At 35.0% G+C, this 18005-nt stretch overlaps 1 protein-coding gene across 1 annotated transcript in view; it reads right to left on the bottom strand.

Annotated features, from left to right (window-relative positions):
* The window catches only part of U4-U6-60K (U4-U6 small nuclear riboprotein factor 60K), a 49380-nt gene that overhangs the window by 19039 nt on the left and 12336 nt on the right, over nt 1–18005 (bottom strand). The window contains exon 4 of the mRNA XM_035351307.2: nt 13003–13075. Coding sequence (XP_035207198.1) covers nt 13003–13075 — 73 coding nt within the window. The remainder of the gene's footprint in view (nt 1–13002; nt 13076–18005) is intronic.

Raw genomic sequence — 18005 nt, 5'->3', positions numbered from 1 at the left:
ATTTAAATATTACTTAATTAATATTCAATCTGTAAACTTATTTTTTATCACATGACCCTTTTAATAAGAGATAATGTCAGTGTACAGTACAAATTAGAATAAAAACTGAAATCTAGAATAAAAGGAAGCTAATCAATTCGTAAATTTTAAAATCAAATACACTTGCAGTAATCAATGCAAAATATTTTTTACTCTGCAAAAATAAAAATTTGAACTTAAAACAATATATAAAATCATTTAACTAAGTAATGCATGAAACCATGTTTTGAAGTTAAATAATTTTTTTAACCGTCTGAGTGGCTCAGCTTTTTGGATCTACTAATGAAGAACTGTATTTAAACAGATTATATTAGCTAAATTTGTATAATTACTTATTATTAGTCTCTGTTAACAGAAAATTGCATTCATCATGATGATATTAACATCATTAAATAGTTGGGAAATTTGCCTTCCTCTTTGCACCTGCCCAGTGCTGAAAACGAAACGAAGGATAACTGTTTTTAATCTACAGTAGAAAGTCAGAAGTAGTGTGGCTATTGTTGTGGTTGTAACTGTAGCTCTTAAACTTACTGTCATGAAGTGGTGTTTTAAAGCACTAACGCATGGAATGCTGATGTAGAGGTAGCTGTCGAAGACAAATGGCAGTAGGAGTCTATTAGAGTACGAGATTCCAATCCTACACATTTCCCAATCTGTAGTAAAATACTTAAGTGCCTACCAATGGATATAATGCCAAGTGGATTCAATAGACATGACACAGCAGCATTATCATAATCAAGTTACCATCTGTTTAACTCATCCTATTTTTTCATTATCATAAACTGACATACACATTTTCATTTATCCTGTGAAGTCTAAAGAAAGACTTATTAAAAATCTTATGTTATTCACCCAGTGTTCTCCATGTTGTGCAATTTCTATTGCATAACCATCACACTCAACATCCAACATAAGGAAAGAGAGAAAGAAAAGTAATTGTAATTTAAATCATAAGCTAATACACACCAAGTTGGGGGGGGGAAGAAAGAGATTTAAAAAAACTGAAAGGTTTCAGATTTTGAATTACACCCAAAGGGGCGTTTTTTTAACGTTTTGTGTGTCACCTTTATTTATTAAATATCATGTTCTTTGCACTTAAACCATAAAATTCAGTTCAATAGCAATGTCGCAAAATGATTTTAAAATGAACATATCTTTAGAATTTCCGATACACAGTTCCACGCGCTGGAGATAAAAAGGTCTTTTTTTCCCCATAGAGTGTTGCTATTGCTTGCTTTTAATTCGTTGAGTTTGTTACTAAAAAATTCATTAAAGTTTTAGAAAATATGAAATCAATAATAAAACAAATTCCAAATTTCAAATTTGGTCTTCCATATGCCCATATTCGTAGGAGGATTACGTCATTCAAAATTCGATGGCTCTATGTACCGTTGTTTTATCATAATGTGAGAAATATACATGCATTTATGCATATTTTTCATTATTTAATTTTTTCAAATATAATGCAGGACTCTTAACATTTTGTGGCAACAGTTTGAAAAGTGAAACGGGCATTTATAGTGATTCAACACTAAATCGCAAAACGAAGACAATAGTCCTTCAGGGAGAAAACCCCCTTTGGACTTAAAAAAAAAAAAAAAAAAAAAAAAAGCTCATGATCAGATAAAGGCAGACTCACTCAGGGGGTTATTTTAGCAAGCAAAAAGAATACAGAAAATGCAAAACCTACTCAAAATTTCAACTGAAATGATTTCTGAAAAATCTGCTGGATTTGAAAGGAGTATGATTATAATCGCAGATAACACCATCCATCACACAATTATTATAAACTGACTATGAAAAAAAAAAAGAAATTTCTTTTCTCCTTTATGGATTCACTAATTATTTGTTACTATTACTTTGCTAAATTATGTGAATGGTTTTACTTGCCAAAATATTGAAAATGTTGGAATGATGGATGGGTGAGTGAGTGATTATGGCGCAAAAACCAAAGATGATTATAACGCGCCAAACACAAGATGGGATGATTACAATTGATTCTAGGCTTGACGTTTCTCAACTTGTTGTGATGCTGAACATCCCAAATTTGCTGCCATTTTTTCCAGACCTTTTCCTTGATGACACAGCACATGTCTCTAAAAGGGATAAGGCGACTGGACGGTTCAACAGCAGATTTGTCTGCAAGCTCATTTCCCTTTATTCCAACATGTCCAGGAACCCAGCAGTACAGGACTTCATATCCTCGAATCGTTAAATTTATATGAATTTTGAGAACATCCACTACCACAGGATTCTGAGTGTTGGGAAAAGCTTCCAAGGATTTAAGAGCACTATATGAGTCTGTATAAACTATGAACTTTTTGTGGCAGAGCTTTGAGATGTACAAAAGACCATAATATATTGCAGTTAGTTCAGATGTTAGGACTGAGAAAGCATGGTTCAAGCGTCTGCCCTCCATGTGATCTTCAATTACAAATGCCATTTTGACATGATTTTTTGACTTTGAACCATCTGTATAGACTGGAAGATAACTGCTATATTTGTGCCTGTGCTCAGCGAAGAGTTGTCTGTAAATGATCTCGTTAGTGCTTGTCTTCACATGATGCTTGAAAACATTAAGAAGCTGAATCCGTACATTTTTCCAAGATGGGATTTCAAAATTCTGTACTGCTTGGGGGTGCTTATCAGAGAGGGAAAGTTCCTCAATGACAGGGCGAACTCTTAAAGGAAAAGTAGGAACACAGGATGGACGTGTTTTGAATATTGTGTTACACTCATTATCAAGTAAGCACAGCTTATTAGGATGGTCAGGTTGAGATAGAATATTAAAATATTGCAAAAGGGACAATTGCTCATGCCTCAGATAAAGCGATGGTTCGTTAGAGTCAACATATAGGCTCTGGACAGGAGAAGTCCTGAAAGCTCCTGAACAAATCTGCAGAGCTTGATGGTGAACAGGATCCAGTTTTAACAAAACAGATGACCGAGCAGATCCATAAACAACTGAGCCATAGTCCAGTCTAGAGCGGATAAGCGCTCTGTAAATGCGAAGCATGGAGCAACGCTCTGCACCCCAGGAGGTGTTCGCCAACACTTTTAAAATATTTAGTGTTTTTAGACATTTCTTTCTCAGGTTTAAAACATGAGAAAGGAAAGTCAATTTTCGGTCGAACGTCACTTCTAAAAATTTTACTTCAGGCGCAACTGGAATAATTGTACCATTGAGATATAACTCAGGTTCAGGATGGAGACCACACTTCCTACAAAAGTGCCTGTACACAGTTTTCTGTTTTGAAAAAGTAAATCCCTGTTTGTCTGACCATTCTTGGATCTTATTCAGAGCCATTTGCAATTGCCTCTCTATGTATCTTATGTCTGCCCCTCGACAGCTAATCAGTAAATCATCTACATATAGAGATCCCAGGATGGTTGGAGGAAGTTCTTTTAATACAGAGTTTATTTTTAGGCTGAACAGCGTTACACTAAGCACACAGCCTTGAGGCACACCCTCTTCTTGTTCAAAAATATCTGACAAAACAGAGCCAATCCTCACTTGAAAAGTTCTAGTATTCAAGAAATTCTGAATGAAAATTGGTAGGTTGCCGCGCAAGCCACTCTCGTGAAGATCCCGAAGTATACCGTATCTCCATGCCTTATGATAAGCTTTTTCAATGTCGAAGAATATTGAGACGAGGTGACTTTTTCTGACAAAAGCCTTTCGAATGGATGTCTCTAAAAGGAGCATGTTATCTACTGTCATTCTCCCCTTTTGAAAACCGCTTCGATAAGGTGATATAATATTATTTTTTTTCAAGAAGTAGACTAGGCGGTTGTTTACCATCTTTTCAAAGAGTTTGCATATGCAACTGGAAAGGGCAATTGGCCGATAGTTGGAGGGATTCCTTGGATCTTTCCCTGGCTTAGCAATAGGAATTACAACAGCTCTGCTCCATGCACTGGTAAAAGTATGCTCCTTCCACACTCTATTGTAAAGAGTTAGAAGGGCATTCAGTGACTTATAGGACAGATGTTTTAGCATTTCGTAATTCACGCCATCAAGACCCGGAGAAGACCTATGTGTTTGTAACAAAGCTCTCTTTAACTCTAGCACAGTAAAATCTCTATTATAAGGCTCAAAGTTGGAAGAGTTGAAAGCAATGGGATTTTTTCTCAGAGCATTGCTTGATAGAAAGAAATCCAGGCGAGTAATTTCGGCTGGAAGAAACGGCAGCAAATGTCTCACCAATAGTATTCGCAATTTCTTCTATAGAGCTAATCACTCGGCCATCTTTTTCCAAAAAGGAAAGTGAGTGGTCCTTATATATGCCGCAGCATGCTTTTCTGACTCTCTCCCAAACCCTCCTACTAGGCGTAGAGGATGTTATTGATGACACATACGAAATCCAGGAATCCCTCTGGCTCTGCCTCCTTACTTTTCGTGCATTTGCTTTGGCTCTTTTAAATGCCGTCAGGTTTCGCAGAGTTGGGTATCTACGAAAAATTTCCCATGCTTTTTTCTGTTTTTTCAGTGCTTCATGACAGTCGCGATTCCACCATGGTTTCGAATATTTTAGTAGTTTTCCTGAAGTTCTAGGAATAGAAAGCATAGCTGCCTGAATAATAGTATTAGTAACAGCTTCAACAGCATCATCGATATGCACATCTTCTACCATTTGATCTGTGAGCTCTGCAATGGAAGAGAAGAGTTCCCAGTCTGCCCTGTCCAGTATAAACCGAGGGAGTCTCGACATGGGGTTTGCTCCTCTTCATGCAAGAGACACAAAAATGGGATAATGATCACTGTTATAAGGATCATTTCCCATACTAAAAGTACAAAAAGGCAACAGAGGTGGTGAACAGATGGCAAGGTCGAGAGCATGGAATGTCTTTGAAGGTTCATGGAAGTAAGTATCCTGCCCATTATTCAGGAGACAAAGGCTATGATCTTCAATCAATCGCTCAATTTGTCTTCCTCGGCAATTTGTATCTTTACTACCCCAGAGCGGTTTATGGCCGTTAAAATCACCTATTATGATGAAAGGCTCAGGCAGCTGCTCTATAAGGCCATTTAAATCTTGCTGATCAATATGCTCATTTGGAGGCAAATACAGAGAAACGACTGTAACAACAATATCAAGATTTGTTTGAGTAGCGACAACTTGGAGGGGTGTCGTCAAAGGAAAGGAACTTGATGGGTAGTCCAGTGAGGTGAGGAGACCTGTACCTCCACTGGCACGCTCACCTGCAAGGTTATCCTTCCTGACGAAAGAAAACCTCCGAAGTTTTGCCTGTTGTTCCGGTTTTAGATTTGTTTCCTGTATTGCGAAGCATACAGGATGATAAACATTGATTATAGATTTGATGTCGAGCAAATTTCGGTGAAAACTGCGACAGTTCCATGATATGAGGGTGGCCATTATGAATGGTTTTTGTTCTTTCTGTGCTGTTCTTTTGTTTTTCATGGAAGTAGATGCCTGGGAACTTCTAGACCCTCTTCTACTTCCATACTGTCTGAATCCGCAGATTCAGATATCATGTCATCAAAAGAACTATTGCTGGTGCTTCTACTTTTATTTATTATTTTCTGAGTCTTAATTTTAGGTTTGGCTTGAATTACAGTTTCTTTGTTTTGTACTAGATGGGTCGCATTTTCTTTTTTTCTATTGTTTGTAATCTGTTGAGTTTTGTTTAGTGGGGTCTGCGTACCAACTGAAGTTTGGGTGGCAACTGTACGAGATATTTTAAGAGCACTGGCGTAAGATGTACTTGGTCTACCCTGTGTGCTTTGGACTAATCTTCTGGCTTCAGCATATGTGATGTTCCTAGTTACTTTTGCAGTCTGTACTTCTTTTTCGGATTTCCATTTTGGGCACAAGCGAGAAAATTCTAGGTGTTCACCCTTACAATTTATGCACAACGGCGCAGCGGTACAATTTTCAAAATCATGGCCAATCTGTGAGCATCGGGCGCATGTGAGGCTGCCATGACAAGGCATCTTAGAATGGCCGAAGCGCTGGCACTGGAAGCATCGCATAGGGTTTGGAATATAAGGTCTTACAGGACAATTTAAGTATCTGGCCTTAATATTCTTGGGCAGAACAGGCGTGTTGAAGGTAAGGATCACGTGTTTCGTATCGATCAACTTACCTTCTTTACGCATCTTGATCCGCTTTGCACCACAGACATTTTGGCTAGATAGCTCGGATGCGATCTCTTCTTCGGGAACACACAGAAGGTTGATTTCCGAGATTACACCCCGACAATAATTCAGTGTCTTATGTGCTGTTACTGTGACATCCGCTTGTCCAAGTTTGGTTATTTTAAGTAAAGAAGCAGACTGGGTGGCTGAGGTTGTATCAATAAGCAAGTCTCCAGAGCGGAGACGCTTTATATTTCTCGGCTCACCAATACAAGAATGAATATACTTGTTTATTACAAAAAGTGACATCTTTTGCAGCTCGAAAGAAGGACTAGACATAACAAGAAAACGGGGACTACTATTAGGATTATTTGCATTTTCATCTGTCCGTATTTTTTTTTTTTTTTTTTTTCAGTTGATTTTTCGTAATTAGAACTTTGAGCGACTTCAAAGTCTTTGATCAGAAAAATTTGTGAATTAGCCAATTGAAGTAAGAAAAGATTCGGGTCCGACGGCCCTGCCCACCACGGAGCCCAACAAGGGAACACAGATTCCTGTGTTAGGGCTAGCCGGACCTATACGCAAACTGAAGCCCCACAGTTGGCTTTCCTGAAAGCAGGTACTCCCGAGAGCTTGACCCCAAGCCACTGACACAAGGACTAGTGACCAGCTGATTGACAACACGTGAGGACGACTAAGGTGCCTCCCGTTTAGCTGAAGCAGAGGCCAAAGCAGTGTGTTGGGGACAGTACCTCGCCCCTCAACTACCAGAACCCTCCTTTCCAGCGACACGGGTCTCCACGCACGGCAAACACGTGGGCAGTTTTCTCGCCACTCGAGAACTAGAGACAAGGGCTGTTCCAGTTTCTTGTCACGAGCCCCAAACTCCGTAGAGAGAAACCACGAGGGAGAAGGGAAGGGAAAAAGTTCCAGCCAAGAGGAGAGGAGACGGAAAAGAGGATAGATCACTGGGGCTCCAGGATCGTGACACCCGTCTCACCAAGAAGATGATCCCCTGAAGGGCTAGGGTACCTCGGGATTGCCACACCCGTACTCACAATAGTGAGTCTCCTGAGGGCGTTGGAATGATGGAGCGATCTACCACTTTCAATTAGTTATTTCTTAGACGGTACCCTTAAAATATTTTTAAATATTATAAATACAAATAATTAAGAATGCATAAATAAAAATAATTCAATTCTTTAGTTTAATAAACCAGGGCTTCTTAAACTTTTCCCAGTCGTAATCCCTTTTTATCATTGAGATTTTTCTATAACCCCAGGACACCGTAATATTTATGAAAATTTTGTGGGATCCCATAAGCATTGCGCAAATCTGACACACGCGTGAGTGAAACTGTCAATTTTTTCACTTGTACTGTAATATACTATTGCAGTTTTAGGTCATTAACTTTAATTTCTAATTTTAAGACATAGAACAATGTGAAAATTTTAAATAAGTAACAGATGAAATGACAGCGTCATGTGCAAAGCAAGTAAAATGAATGTTTATATTATAAAAAGAATGTATTGAAAACATTTTTGTTTTTTCTTTGTCTGTATTGTCTTATCTTTATCTATTTCCAGATACATTGTGTAAAAATATTGTAATATGTTAAAGAAATATCAAAACTGCTAAAATTTTGGGGTACCCTCTGCTGCAGGTCCCACGATCCACAGTTTAAGAAACTCTCTAATAAATCATTATGTTTTTAATAGCATTAAATTAAATTCCAACAGCCTCATAATTCAGTAATAATAGTTTTTTCAAATAAAAAAAATTCAGCATTTTTCATAGAATATTTCATAGAATTTCATTTTATATGCGATAAAATGGTGGGAAACAGAAATGATTACAACAACCAATTTTAGTGGCACCATCTAAAAATAGTTAACTAAAAGAGGTAGATTGCATGCTACACTATTACTGAATATGCTTTATTATAATAAAAATATGAAAGAAAAGCAGTTAAGTATGCATAAAAAATAATTAGGGCTGCAATAAATCACAGGTGATTTTATATAAAATTCAGTTATACACAGTCTTTTATTATATCAAATAACTCATAATAACAACGTTAATTTTTTCTGGTTAAAACATTCTTGTATGAGAAAAACACTTTTTTAGGTGGTATAAAATAATTAAACATTGCAAAATATTTCACTATTACAGTTTTGTGACTATTTTGAATCTTCAATCGATTAAAAAAATACTGATAGCATCTTCACTTAAATCTAAAAAATTATTCTTTTATATCATAAACTTGTCCCATAAGTCTTAAAAAGCTTTCTTTACTAAAAAATATAAAATCTATATCTTTGGAAAAGAGAGACAATATATAAATGATTGATGCTTTACTTGAAGAATCCACATTTTTTTTTTGGCTATGCATCATTCAAATATTAACTGCCATCTGGAAAGTTATCATTTGACTGATAGCAAAATTCCTTAAGACTCTAAACTGAAAACCTCTAAACTAGAATTTTAACCAATTTTAGGCAATGAAATTTTAGATATCAAATCATATTATACTTGCAGCTCCAAGGTTTGAAACAACAAAAATTACGAAGACTGTTTCAATGAAAACAAAAATCTATATACAGTAGAACCCCAGTACCTAGAATTAGCTGAAAGGCAGGTAAGAAAATATGCTGACTCTGTGTTAAGCACAATGTACGTGAGATTTTGAGCATTCAGTTAAATACTTGATAATAACAGAACTTACTTTAATTAACTGAACACATACATGAATATTATGGGCATTTCCCTCCAAACTGATGCAGCATTCACAGTTCCCAGGAAGTTTTGGGATAGCTGCAGGAAACTATTTTTTAGGATTACTGCTAATCCAATCTTGAATAGCTTCTTGCAGTCAGAAGGATAGCTTGTTACAGGCATGACTAGTTTATTACAAACAAATCCTCAACCACAGGTTCTACTCATCTTATCAAAAAGTGAGCACAAACACTATACATTTTCAAATCTTCATACAGTATAGCATGTAAATTTTTCTGTCAATACCAATTTCATCAAAGGTAGCACTTTGATTGTCAATATAAGATTGGACACCTGCTACAGTCCAGTTGGTATACGCCTTACTACTGATCTACCTCTCGTTGTTGGTATATGCCTTACTACTGATTTGCTGATCTACCTGCTCGTTTCTTTCACTTCAAATGTTGAAGTTCCTAATCAAATTAAATACACAGCTTTGCATAGGAACCTGCTCACTCCCAGAAAGACACTGCTTGCAGATTTGAGTTGTTGCCTGTCCTCTTTCCAAAGAAACCATGCAGTTTATTTTTGATTGTATGCATACCCTCAATTGTGCAACTTATTTGTGCACTTATTCAGAGTCTTCTGTTTTGCACTTCAATGTTACATTCCCTACTGTTCTAGTACTGGTGCTAGGAGAGCTATCTTATGGAAGAATGTTGAACTCACAAGAATGTATGAAGCAAACAGTGTCATCTTATTCAGCTGTTTTTAACATTAGAACAGCAGCATCAGTTCAAATTCAGAATTCCTGCATACTTTACATAGGAATAATGAAAATCATCTGGACAAAAAATGTATTTGTTGCAATACTTTTAGATAAACAGCACATTCTATGCTAAGCAAAGAAGAAATATATATATATATATATACAGACAGAGAGAGAGAGAGAGAGAGAGAGAAAATATATAACTGCTTTTCCATCAATGTTTATTTGCCGAACATCATAAGTTAATCTATTTATTTAAATTGAATTGCTTAAAAATATGTACTGTATTACATTCTTTTCAAACTATTTAAATTTTTTAAAAAAAGTAAGAAACGTAGTTGGAGCTCTACAGCATTTGTATTTTATTGCATTCAGCCTGGTTTCAAAAGTTTGTTTTAAATTTTAAGAAGACTAGTAACTTAAACAGCCAGCCATCTACAACAGCTACCATAAAAAAAGTATGCAATGACTTTAATGAGTTTAGCTAGTAATTAATAATAATAGATGTGAAGAACTGCATTTATTTTTTTTAAAGTGATTAGTCTGTTAATCAGAAAATACATTAAATTTAAAAATAAAATTAAATACCTTACATTTTACCAAACCACTAAACACTGGTGTGTGGAAGATAAAAATATTTTACTCTGGGCAATAGCCATATATTTCTACGAAATTGCTGAATTTGTTGATTTTAAGAATAAATATCTTATGCTTTGCTGAATGGTAACATATTGCTTTTAAATATGCGAATTTGTTTATCAAAATTTAAGTTCACACAAAACTTACAAAATGAATAAACAAAGAAAATGAAAATTCAGAACTCATGCATGATTGAGTAGAGGACTACAACTATTTAAAATCTGGTGGCTTTAGGTGTCGCCATTTTTTTAGTGCTAGAAACATACATACATACTAATTCATTATTTAATAATAGAAATATTTTTGTTTCCATTAAAAATGAATACAGAAAATTAAATACATCTCAAATATTGGAAATGTCAGGGAATGAGGACACCATGAATTTCAAAATGTTTCACAGCTTTATGAATAGTTAACATATTTATGCGTTTTCCCATTGACCAAGAAAGCTAGCTGCCATCATATGATAAAAGTTTGAGATTTTGGCCAAAATTGTTCCAATCATTTCTGCAGAATTCTGAAGGAACTGATGCTTCTTATTTAATAAACAATCAATATTCAACTTGCTTCATTCCTGAAATTCATAAAATAGCTTTTGCTGAGTTTTATTACTTTTTTAAGCCCTTCAATTTTATCAGAAGTTCTATTTAGAATCCTAAGAGTAAAAACTTCTTGCAGCTAATTGTTCTAATTTATTACCATTTTGTCAACCACATTCAAATGACCATGTCGTGTTTTTAACCCAGACATCTTTTGATGGTATGATCCCATGAAATTAATCCAGTGTTCTACAGAAGGCAAGCCCCAAATTTTAATTAAACCTTTTTTTTAAATGTAAGGAAAAATCAGAGGAATAAAAATTAACTTATATCCTTGTTCATAAAAATTAAATGCGGTTCATTGAGAATCAATATGGTTTACATCTAACAAAAATACACATGATGTTAGTGTGTTGTTATGTCAAGTTTATCAATAATTGTTCACGCATAAATTGGACTACTTGGTGAGAGTTTCATGGCTGACAGGAATATTTAAGTACTAGTTAATGTCATAAAATGATGTAAAAAATGTTGTAATCATGAAAAACAATTAACAAGTACACTCATGTCCATAAATTAAGGATAATTCGGAGTCACGCGGAAATCGAACTCTAAAATAAATATATCACCTGTAAAATCACTACACACATCTTCAAGAATCATATGCAAATTTCAGGAAGTAACCAGATGACACCGATGGTACGTCACAATGACGAGAGTGTAAGAGAGTGATATAGAAGGAATACGGGCAAAGAAGTAAAATTGTTCGCAGGCACTTTATAAGCATTTCAGTGCAATAACCGAATAGTTATGACACAAAGGATGCACTTGGATGATTTTTTACATGGTAGAATTATCGGCCATCTGAAATGTGGGCGTACCCAACTGGAAGTATCAGACGAACTTGGAATTGCCCAGAGTGTCATCTCTAGGCTTTGGCAATGATTCCAAGATGATGGTAATGTGAGTAGACGTTACAGCACAGGTCACCCCAGAGTTACAATGGCGAATGAGGAACGGTATTTGGCAGTTACTGCCAAAAGAAACAGGCGGAGCATAGCCTCAGACCTGTCTCATCAGCTCTCTTCAGCCACTGGTACGACAATTTCAAGGCAGACCGTGTACAGACGCATAGAGTTGATTGGTCTATATGCTCGTAGACCTGTCAGATGTGTTCCACTTACTTCAACTCACTGTCACCTGCGATTAGCCTGGAGTAAACAGCATGCATTGTGGACACCGCAACAGTGGGCTTGTGTGATGTTTTCTGACGAGTCCAGGTTTAGTCTGCAGTCTGATTCTCGCCGGACTTTCATATGGAGAGCTCCAGGTACCCGTTACCACGAAGAAAACATCATTCAACAATACTATTACAGTGGTGCAGGAGTGCTCGTTTGGGGTGGAATTATTCTGGGTTCCAGAACTGACCAGCATGTTCAAATTGGAACCATGACAAGCCAAATCTATCGGGACGTCATTCTGGAACAACATGTACGTTTGTTTCGGACCGCCATGGGCGCACAATTTGTGTTTATGGATGAAAACGCCCGTCCTCACTGTACAAACATCGTAAGTGAATGCCTTCAGTCGGAGGATATCACTCGTATGGACTGGCCAGCGTTCTCACCGGACTTGAATCCAGTAGAGCACGTGTGGGACATGCTTGGCCGACGAGTTACAGCCCGTCAACCTCCTCCTACATGTCTACCGGAACTTCGGAGAGCATTGCTTTTTGAATGGTGTAATATCCCCCAAGATCAGAACGATAATTTGATACTCAGCATGCCTAGGCTTTGTACGGACTGTATTGCATCGTCTGGGAGACATACAATGTATTAACAATCATACCAACCATGTAATATTGGTTTTTTGTAAATAGTTTTTTTTTTTTTTTTTTTTTTTTTTTGTAATTTGCTCCAGGGAGAAAAATTCGTTAATTTGTTTAATAATATCAAACATATAGCATCTTTTTTTGCTCTTTACCTTTTGTTTAATAAATAAGCTTTACAAATTTGTTTTGCTTCTAACTCTTCCTTTGCCTGATTTTGCATTATCCTTAATTTATGGACATGAGTGTATTTAGAAGTATTAAAACAATTACTTGAGTTCAATTCATTTAATAAATTCATTGCCTTATATAAAAGAAGGAAACATTAAACAATTGCCATTTGTATAAAAAAAATTCAGTTGTCTTCACTTACATATTGGTTCACCAATTTGTCTTAAAGTAGCCTTAACTTCTGCATCATCTGTAGATACGTTAATTTGACGAGCCTAAAATAACAAGCAATAGGAAAAATATTAATTACCAGAAAATTAGCACATGTGAAATACATTTGACATTTTCCTTTTAAACATTTAACTTCTGTCTGAAGAAACTGCTTGATAATCCCCTCTATCTTCTTCTCCCCCACATAACTGCTAAATAATATTAATCAGTCATAATAAAAGCTCTCTCATAGCTTCTTGCCAGTAAAACTTCAAAAACTCCAATTTGTTGGTTATGCAATTACACTGCTATAATGAAACACCACGAAAAGTTATCAGACGCACATTTATTTGACAAACACCATATTTACTTATATTTGTTTTTCACTTTAGCTTCTTAGCACAAGGTTCTGAAAAATTTTTAAGTACTGATATAACTTTCTCCTTTCTCAAGACATTCAGAAAGTGAGCTTTCCTAACTTTTAAGATGGATTTATCGATATAGTGACTGTTTTCCTCAGACTAATTGGTTTGCTCATAGATTTTTGGTGCATGGGCTCTGATTGATGAAGCAATAACAGTGAAGATCTCCGTGAAAATATGTAATGCTCATGTTGGTTTTGAAGATCAGCAGACAAGGGATCATAGGCTGAATTGTGAAAAATCAACAACAATGGTGATAATAGTAATAACCTGCAAGCTATAGCAGACTAAACAGATAGCAGTTCAAGTAACATTAAATGATTTAGGCTAAGAAGTAGCGGTGGATAACAATAAGAGCAGGTGAGATTTATGCCACAAGAAGTAGAAATGAAGATATCTTATTAGATACCGGCAAGATTACTATGCGTTCTCACTGGAGTGTAGGTTTCTTTTAAATAAATGGCATTGTGGTAGTTTAAATAAATAACATTGTGGTAGTTATCAGTAGTTAATCCAGGAATACATGAACACTTTTCATTTGTTATGTTATAACAATAATAGTGCTTTTTGTAAATTAAAATATTCTCATATTTTCCCCTCTCTAATCCTGCATGACAAAATTAGCAAAGAACAACAAAAAAGGTAAAATATGCGAGCAAGTACAATATGTGACACATGGATGAAGTGATTCAAATTACACCTTACTACAATACAGGATGCTGGTGATAATAAGTACTGCAATACATATCCTGCATAGCAAGAAATAGACAATGAATGCAGATTTGGGATATATGTCAGTTCACACAGTTTCAACATATTCCTAAAGCTAATTTATAGTTTGAGTCTACTTGAATGACATATATCATTTACAACTAATAAGATAGTTATTCATGACATATAAATAAAAAAAATTTAATTAATAAAATAACCAGGGATTTTTTTTACTTGAGACAGTTAATAAGGCTCAGATTTTGATTAAATTAGATCAAGACTATATAATTGAGATATCAAACACACTGGAAAAATGCCTCAATCAATGGAGTCTATGCATAAATTTGTATATATAAATTAAACAAAAGCAGCTTAAATGAAATTTGTATTAAAAATAAACCACATTGATACAGTGAAATGATAAATATCAATTTTAGACATAAAATGATAAATACATTGTGGAAAAATCCCCCAAATGATTTATGTATCGCCGTTAGAGGGCGCTTCGCTGCTGAAAAGGAATGTTAGTTTTTAGTTTGCGACGTAGTTAGTTAGCAGTGAACCTTCGATGCAACGAAAGTTGCTTTGTAAATAAAATGATTATTTTTGTAGATTGTTGAAGTATTTCACTTCATTTAGAATTAAAACCACCTTTCGCAATATGGTGCATCGGCCGGGAACCTTTGGCCAATTTAGAAGTTTGTGTTTTTTAATTTTGGATATCATTTTATGCGAAGACAGCCAAGGTAAGCCTGTATTTTCTATTTTTATATAATATGGAAGATCTTATTGCTAAACTGAAATCGAAACGAAAGGTATTGAGGACCGGAGTGTCCAAGATATTAAAGAAAATTGAAACCGAACTGAATAAAGATGATAGTAGTATAAATGTAAATGTATTAGAAGAAATTTTAGACCAGTTAAACGAAAAATCAAAATCCTTGAGCAATTTAGACACTGAAATAGAACGAGAATTAAAAGTCGGAGAAGACGAATTTGAACTTGAAATCTCATCCGCTTTGGAATATGAAGAGAAAATTCAAGTGTGGCAGTTTAGAGGAAAGAAAAAGTTGAAAGAGTTGAAAAATTCGGACAATGCAAATAGAGACATTTCTAATGAAACCATTACAGAATCCCAAAACGAAAGTAACAAATTCACTCGTCTTCCAAAATTAACGATCTCTAAATTTTATGGTGATTCTTCGGATTGGTTAGAATTCATAGGTCAGTTCGAAAATGTGATTGATAAAAATCCGAATTTATCAAAAATAGAAAAATTAATTTACTTAAAAAGCTTTCTTGGTGGCTCAGCCGCCAAAGCTATTTCTGGTTTCGCTCTCATCGAAAATAATTACGAAGCTGCTCTTGAACTGTTACGTTCCAGATTTGGTCAAAAGAACATCTTAATTAATTCGCATTTAGGATAACTCTTAAGTACTTCACCTGTTAGAAATCCTAATGATATAAACGGATTAAGAAAACTTCTAGATCACGCCGAAGTACAGATAAGAAATCTTGAAGCATTAAAAATAGACTCTGATACCTACGGAAATCTCTTAACGCCTTTAATTTTGAAATTACTTCCTAATGAGAATTCGTTCTTGATTATAGCCGAAAAATTAAAGACGAAAATTGGGATTTAAAAGGTTTGTTAGCCTTTTTGAGGAACGAAGTATTCAGTAGAGAACGCGCGTTAATTATAATTCTAGAGAAAAATATTCGCGATTGGAAAAGCATTTGCCCTTCAAACATAAACATTCTCCAGCCATAACGAGCAAGCCGTCTACAGTTGAGTTATTAGCGGCGTCATCCGAATCGCAGTGTCTGTTCTGCGGGAACACAAATCATAAATCTGCGGATTGCGAAGTTTTAAGTGTAGAAAAGAAAAAGGAGATCTTAAAAAGTGAATCGCGGTGTTTTTTATGTTTAGGTCGGTATCACCGGATCCAAAATTGTAAACAAAAAATAAACTGTGCCTTCTGCTTTAATAAACACTCGAAAGCCATTTGTTATTCATTCCATCAGAAAAAAGATAATGAAAAACCTAAAAAGAAAACGTCGGATTCGAGCGTTATTTCCGCTGTTTCGTCATATAATTCCGATGAAAATAGATCTAATAAAATATTATTACAAACGGCTTCTGCATTGATTCGAAATAATGATAAATCTGAAAATGTCAGAATTCTTTTTGATAATGGCTCAATGAGATCTTTCATAACCAAAGATGTATCTACTAAAATGGAACTTCCGATTGTTAGAAAAGAATCACTTTCTGTTTATTCCTTTGGTGATAAAAGTGCATTAGAAAAAAACCTTTAATGTTGTTAGAGCAAAACTAGAAAATGTAAACGATCCTAATCTTAATATATATATTGAGCTTCTTGAAACCGAAAATATATCCAATACTGTTATCTCTCCTCCAGATTTGAACTTTGCTAAGAAAAATAAAATTTTACAAAATCTACAATTAGCAGATTGTTGTAGAAAAAGTGACAAAATTGATATTCTCATAGGGGTAGATTTCTACTATTCTATAATTACTGGTAAAATTAAAAGAATTTCAAGAAATGTAGTAGCCGCAGAATCTTTATTTGGGTGGTGTTTGCAGGGTAAAGTAAAGAATGATCATAGTGAATTATTAACTATGAAAGTAATTGTAAATGAAAACTTGATATCAGATCAGTTACAACAGTTTTGGAAGCTAGAAAACTTGGGTTTGGAAAGTGATACTCAAAACGACAAAACTGTTGATTTAGAAATTATGAAATCTTTCGAATCTGATATCAGGTATAAGAACTACAGATACCAAGTAAAATTACCTTGGAAACCGAATTCAAAACATTTAATGGAAGATAATAGGGATATAGCACTTGAAAGATTTAAGAAATTGAGTAACAAATTTAAAATTGATAACTCTTTGTTTGTTCAATACACAGAGGTTTTAAAGGATTACGAGTTAAAACATATTATTGAACCAGTTCAAGAAGACAATCAAAATGATAAAACCCTATTTTATTTACCTCATAGAGCAGTCATCAGAAATGATAGAGCAACAAGCAAACTAAGAATAGTTTATGATGCTTCAGCCCATAAACCAAAAACACTCTCTCTAAATGACTGTCTATATACTGGTCCGAACCTATATCCTGATATTTTTGATTTATTGATAAAATTTAGACAAAATTCGATAGCCTTTACAGCGGACATTACACAAGCATTCTTACAGATAGAGTTAAATGAAGAAGACAGGGACGTTATACGATTCTTTTGGAAAGATGATCCTAATGATAACAATGCAGGTTTGAAAACCTTTAGATTTACAAGAGTTTTGTTTGGAGTAAAATCTAGTCCCTTTCTTCTAGCTGCTACTATTAAGCATCACCTTAAAAAATATTCAGAAATATATCCTGAAACAGTAGAACTCTTAAAGAACTGCCTGTATGTTGATGACATTATTGGTGGTCAACAAAATTTAGAACAAGCCCTAACAAGTTTAGAAACAAGTTTAGAAATTGTGAACATTTTTAATGAAGCTAGCATGTCACTACATAAGTGGCATACTAATTCCAAAGAACTCAAAGATATTTGGCATCGCAAAGAATTTTCGATGCAAGAATCTCCTGAAGTTGTCCCAATCAAAGTGTTAGGAATTAACTGGGATACGGATAATGATAATTTTTATTTTGACACTCAGCACTTGACAAATTTCATTTCCTCGTCAATCAACTCAAAACGTTTTCTATTGCAAACCGCAGGCCGTATTTTTGATCCTGTCGGATTTTATGGCCCTTTCACTATAAGAATAAAGTGTCTGATTCAGGAAATCTGGTCTGCCAAAATTGATTGGGACGATGAACTGCCA

The sequence above is a fragment of the Stegodyphus dumicola genome, chromosome 8, assembly GCF_044657685.1.
Source record: "Stegodyphus dumicola isolate Sdum_Otavi_A_Nest chromosome 8, ASM4465768v1".
Lineage (NCBI taxonomy): Eukaryota > Metazoa > Arthropoda > Arachnida > Araneae > Eresidae > Stegodyphus > Stegodyphus dumicola.
The sequence above is the reverse complement of the archived record's forward strand: the minus strand, read 5'-3'. Positions and strand labels throughout refer to the sequence as shown.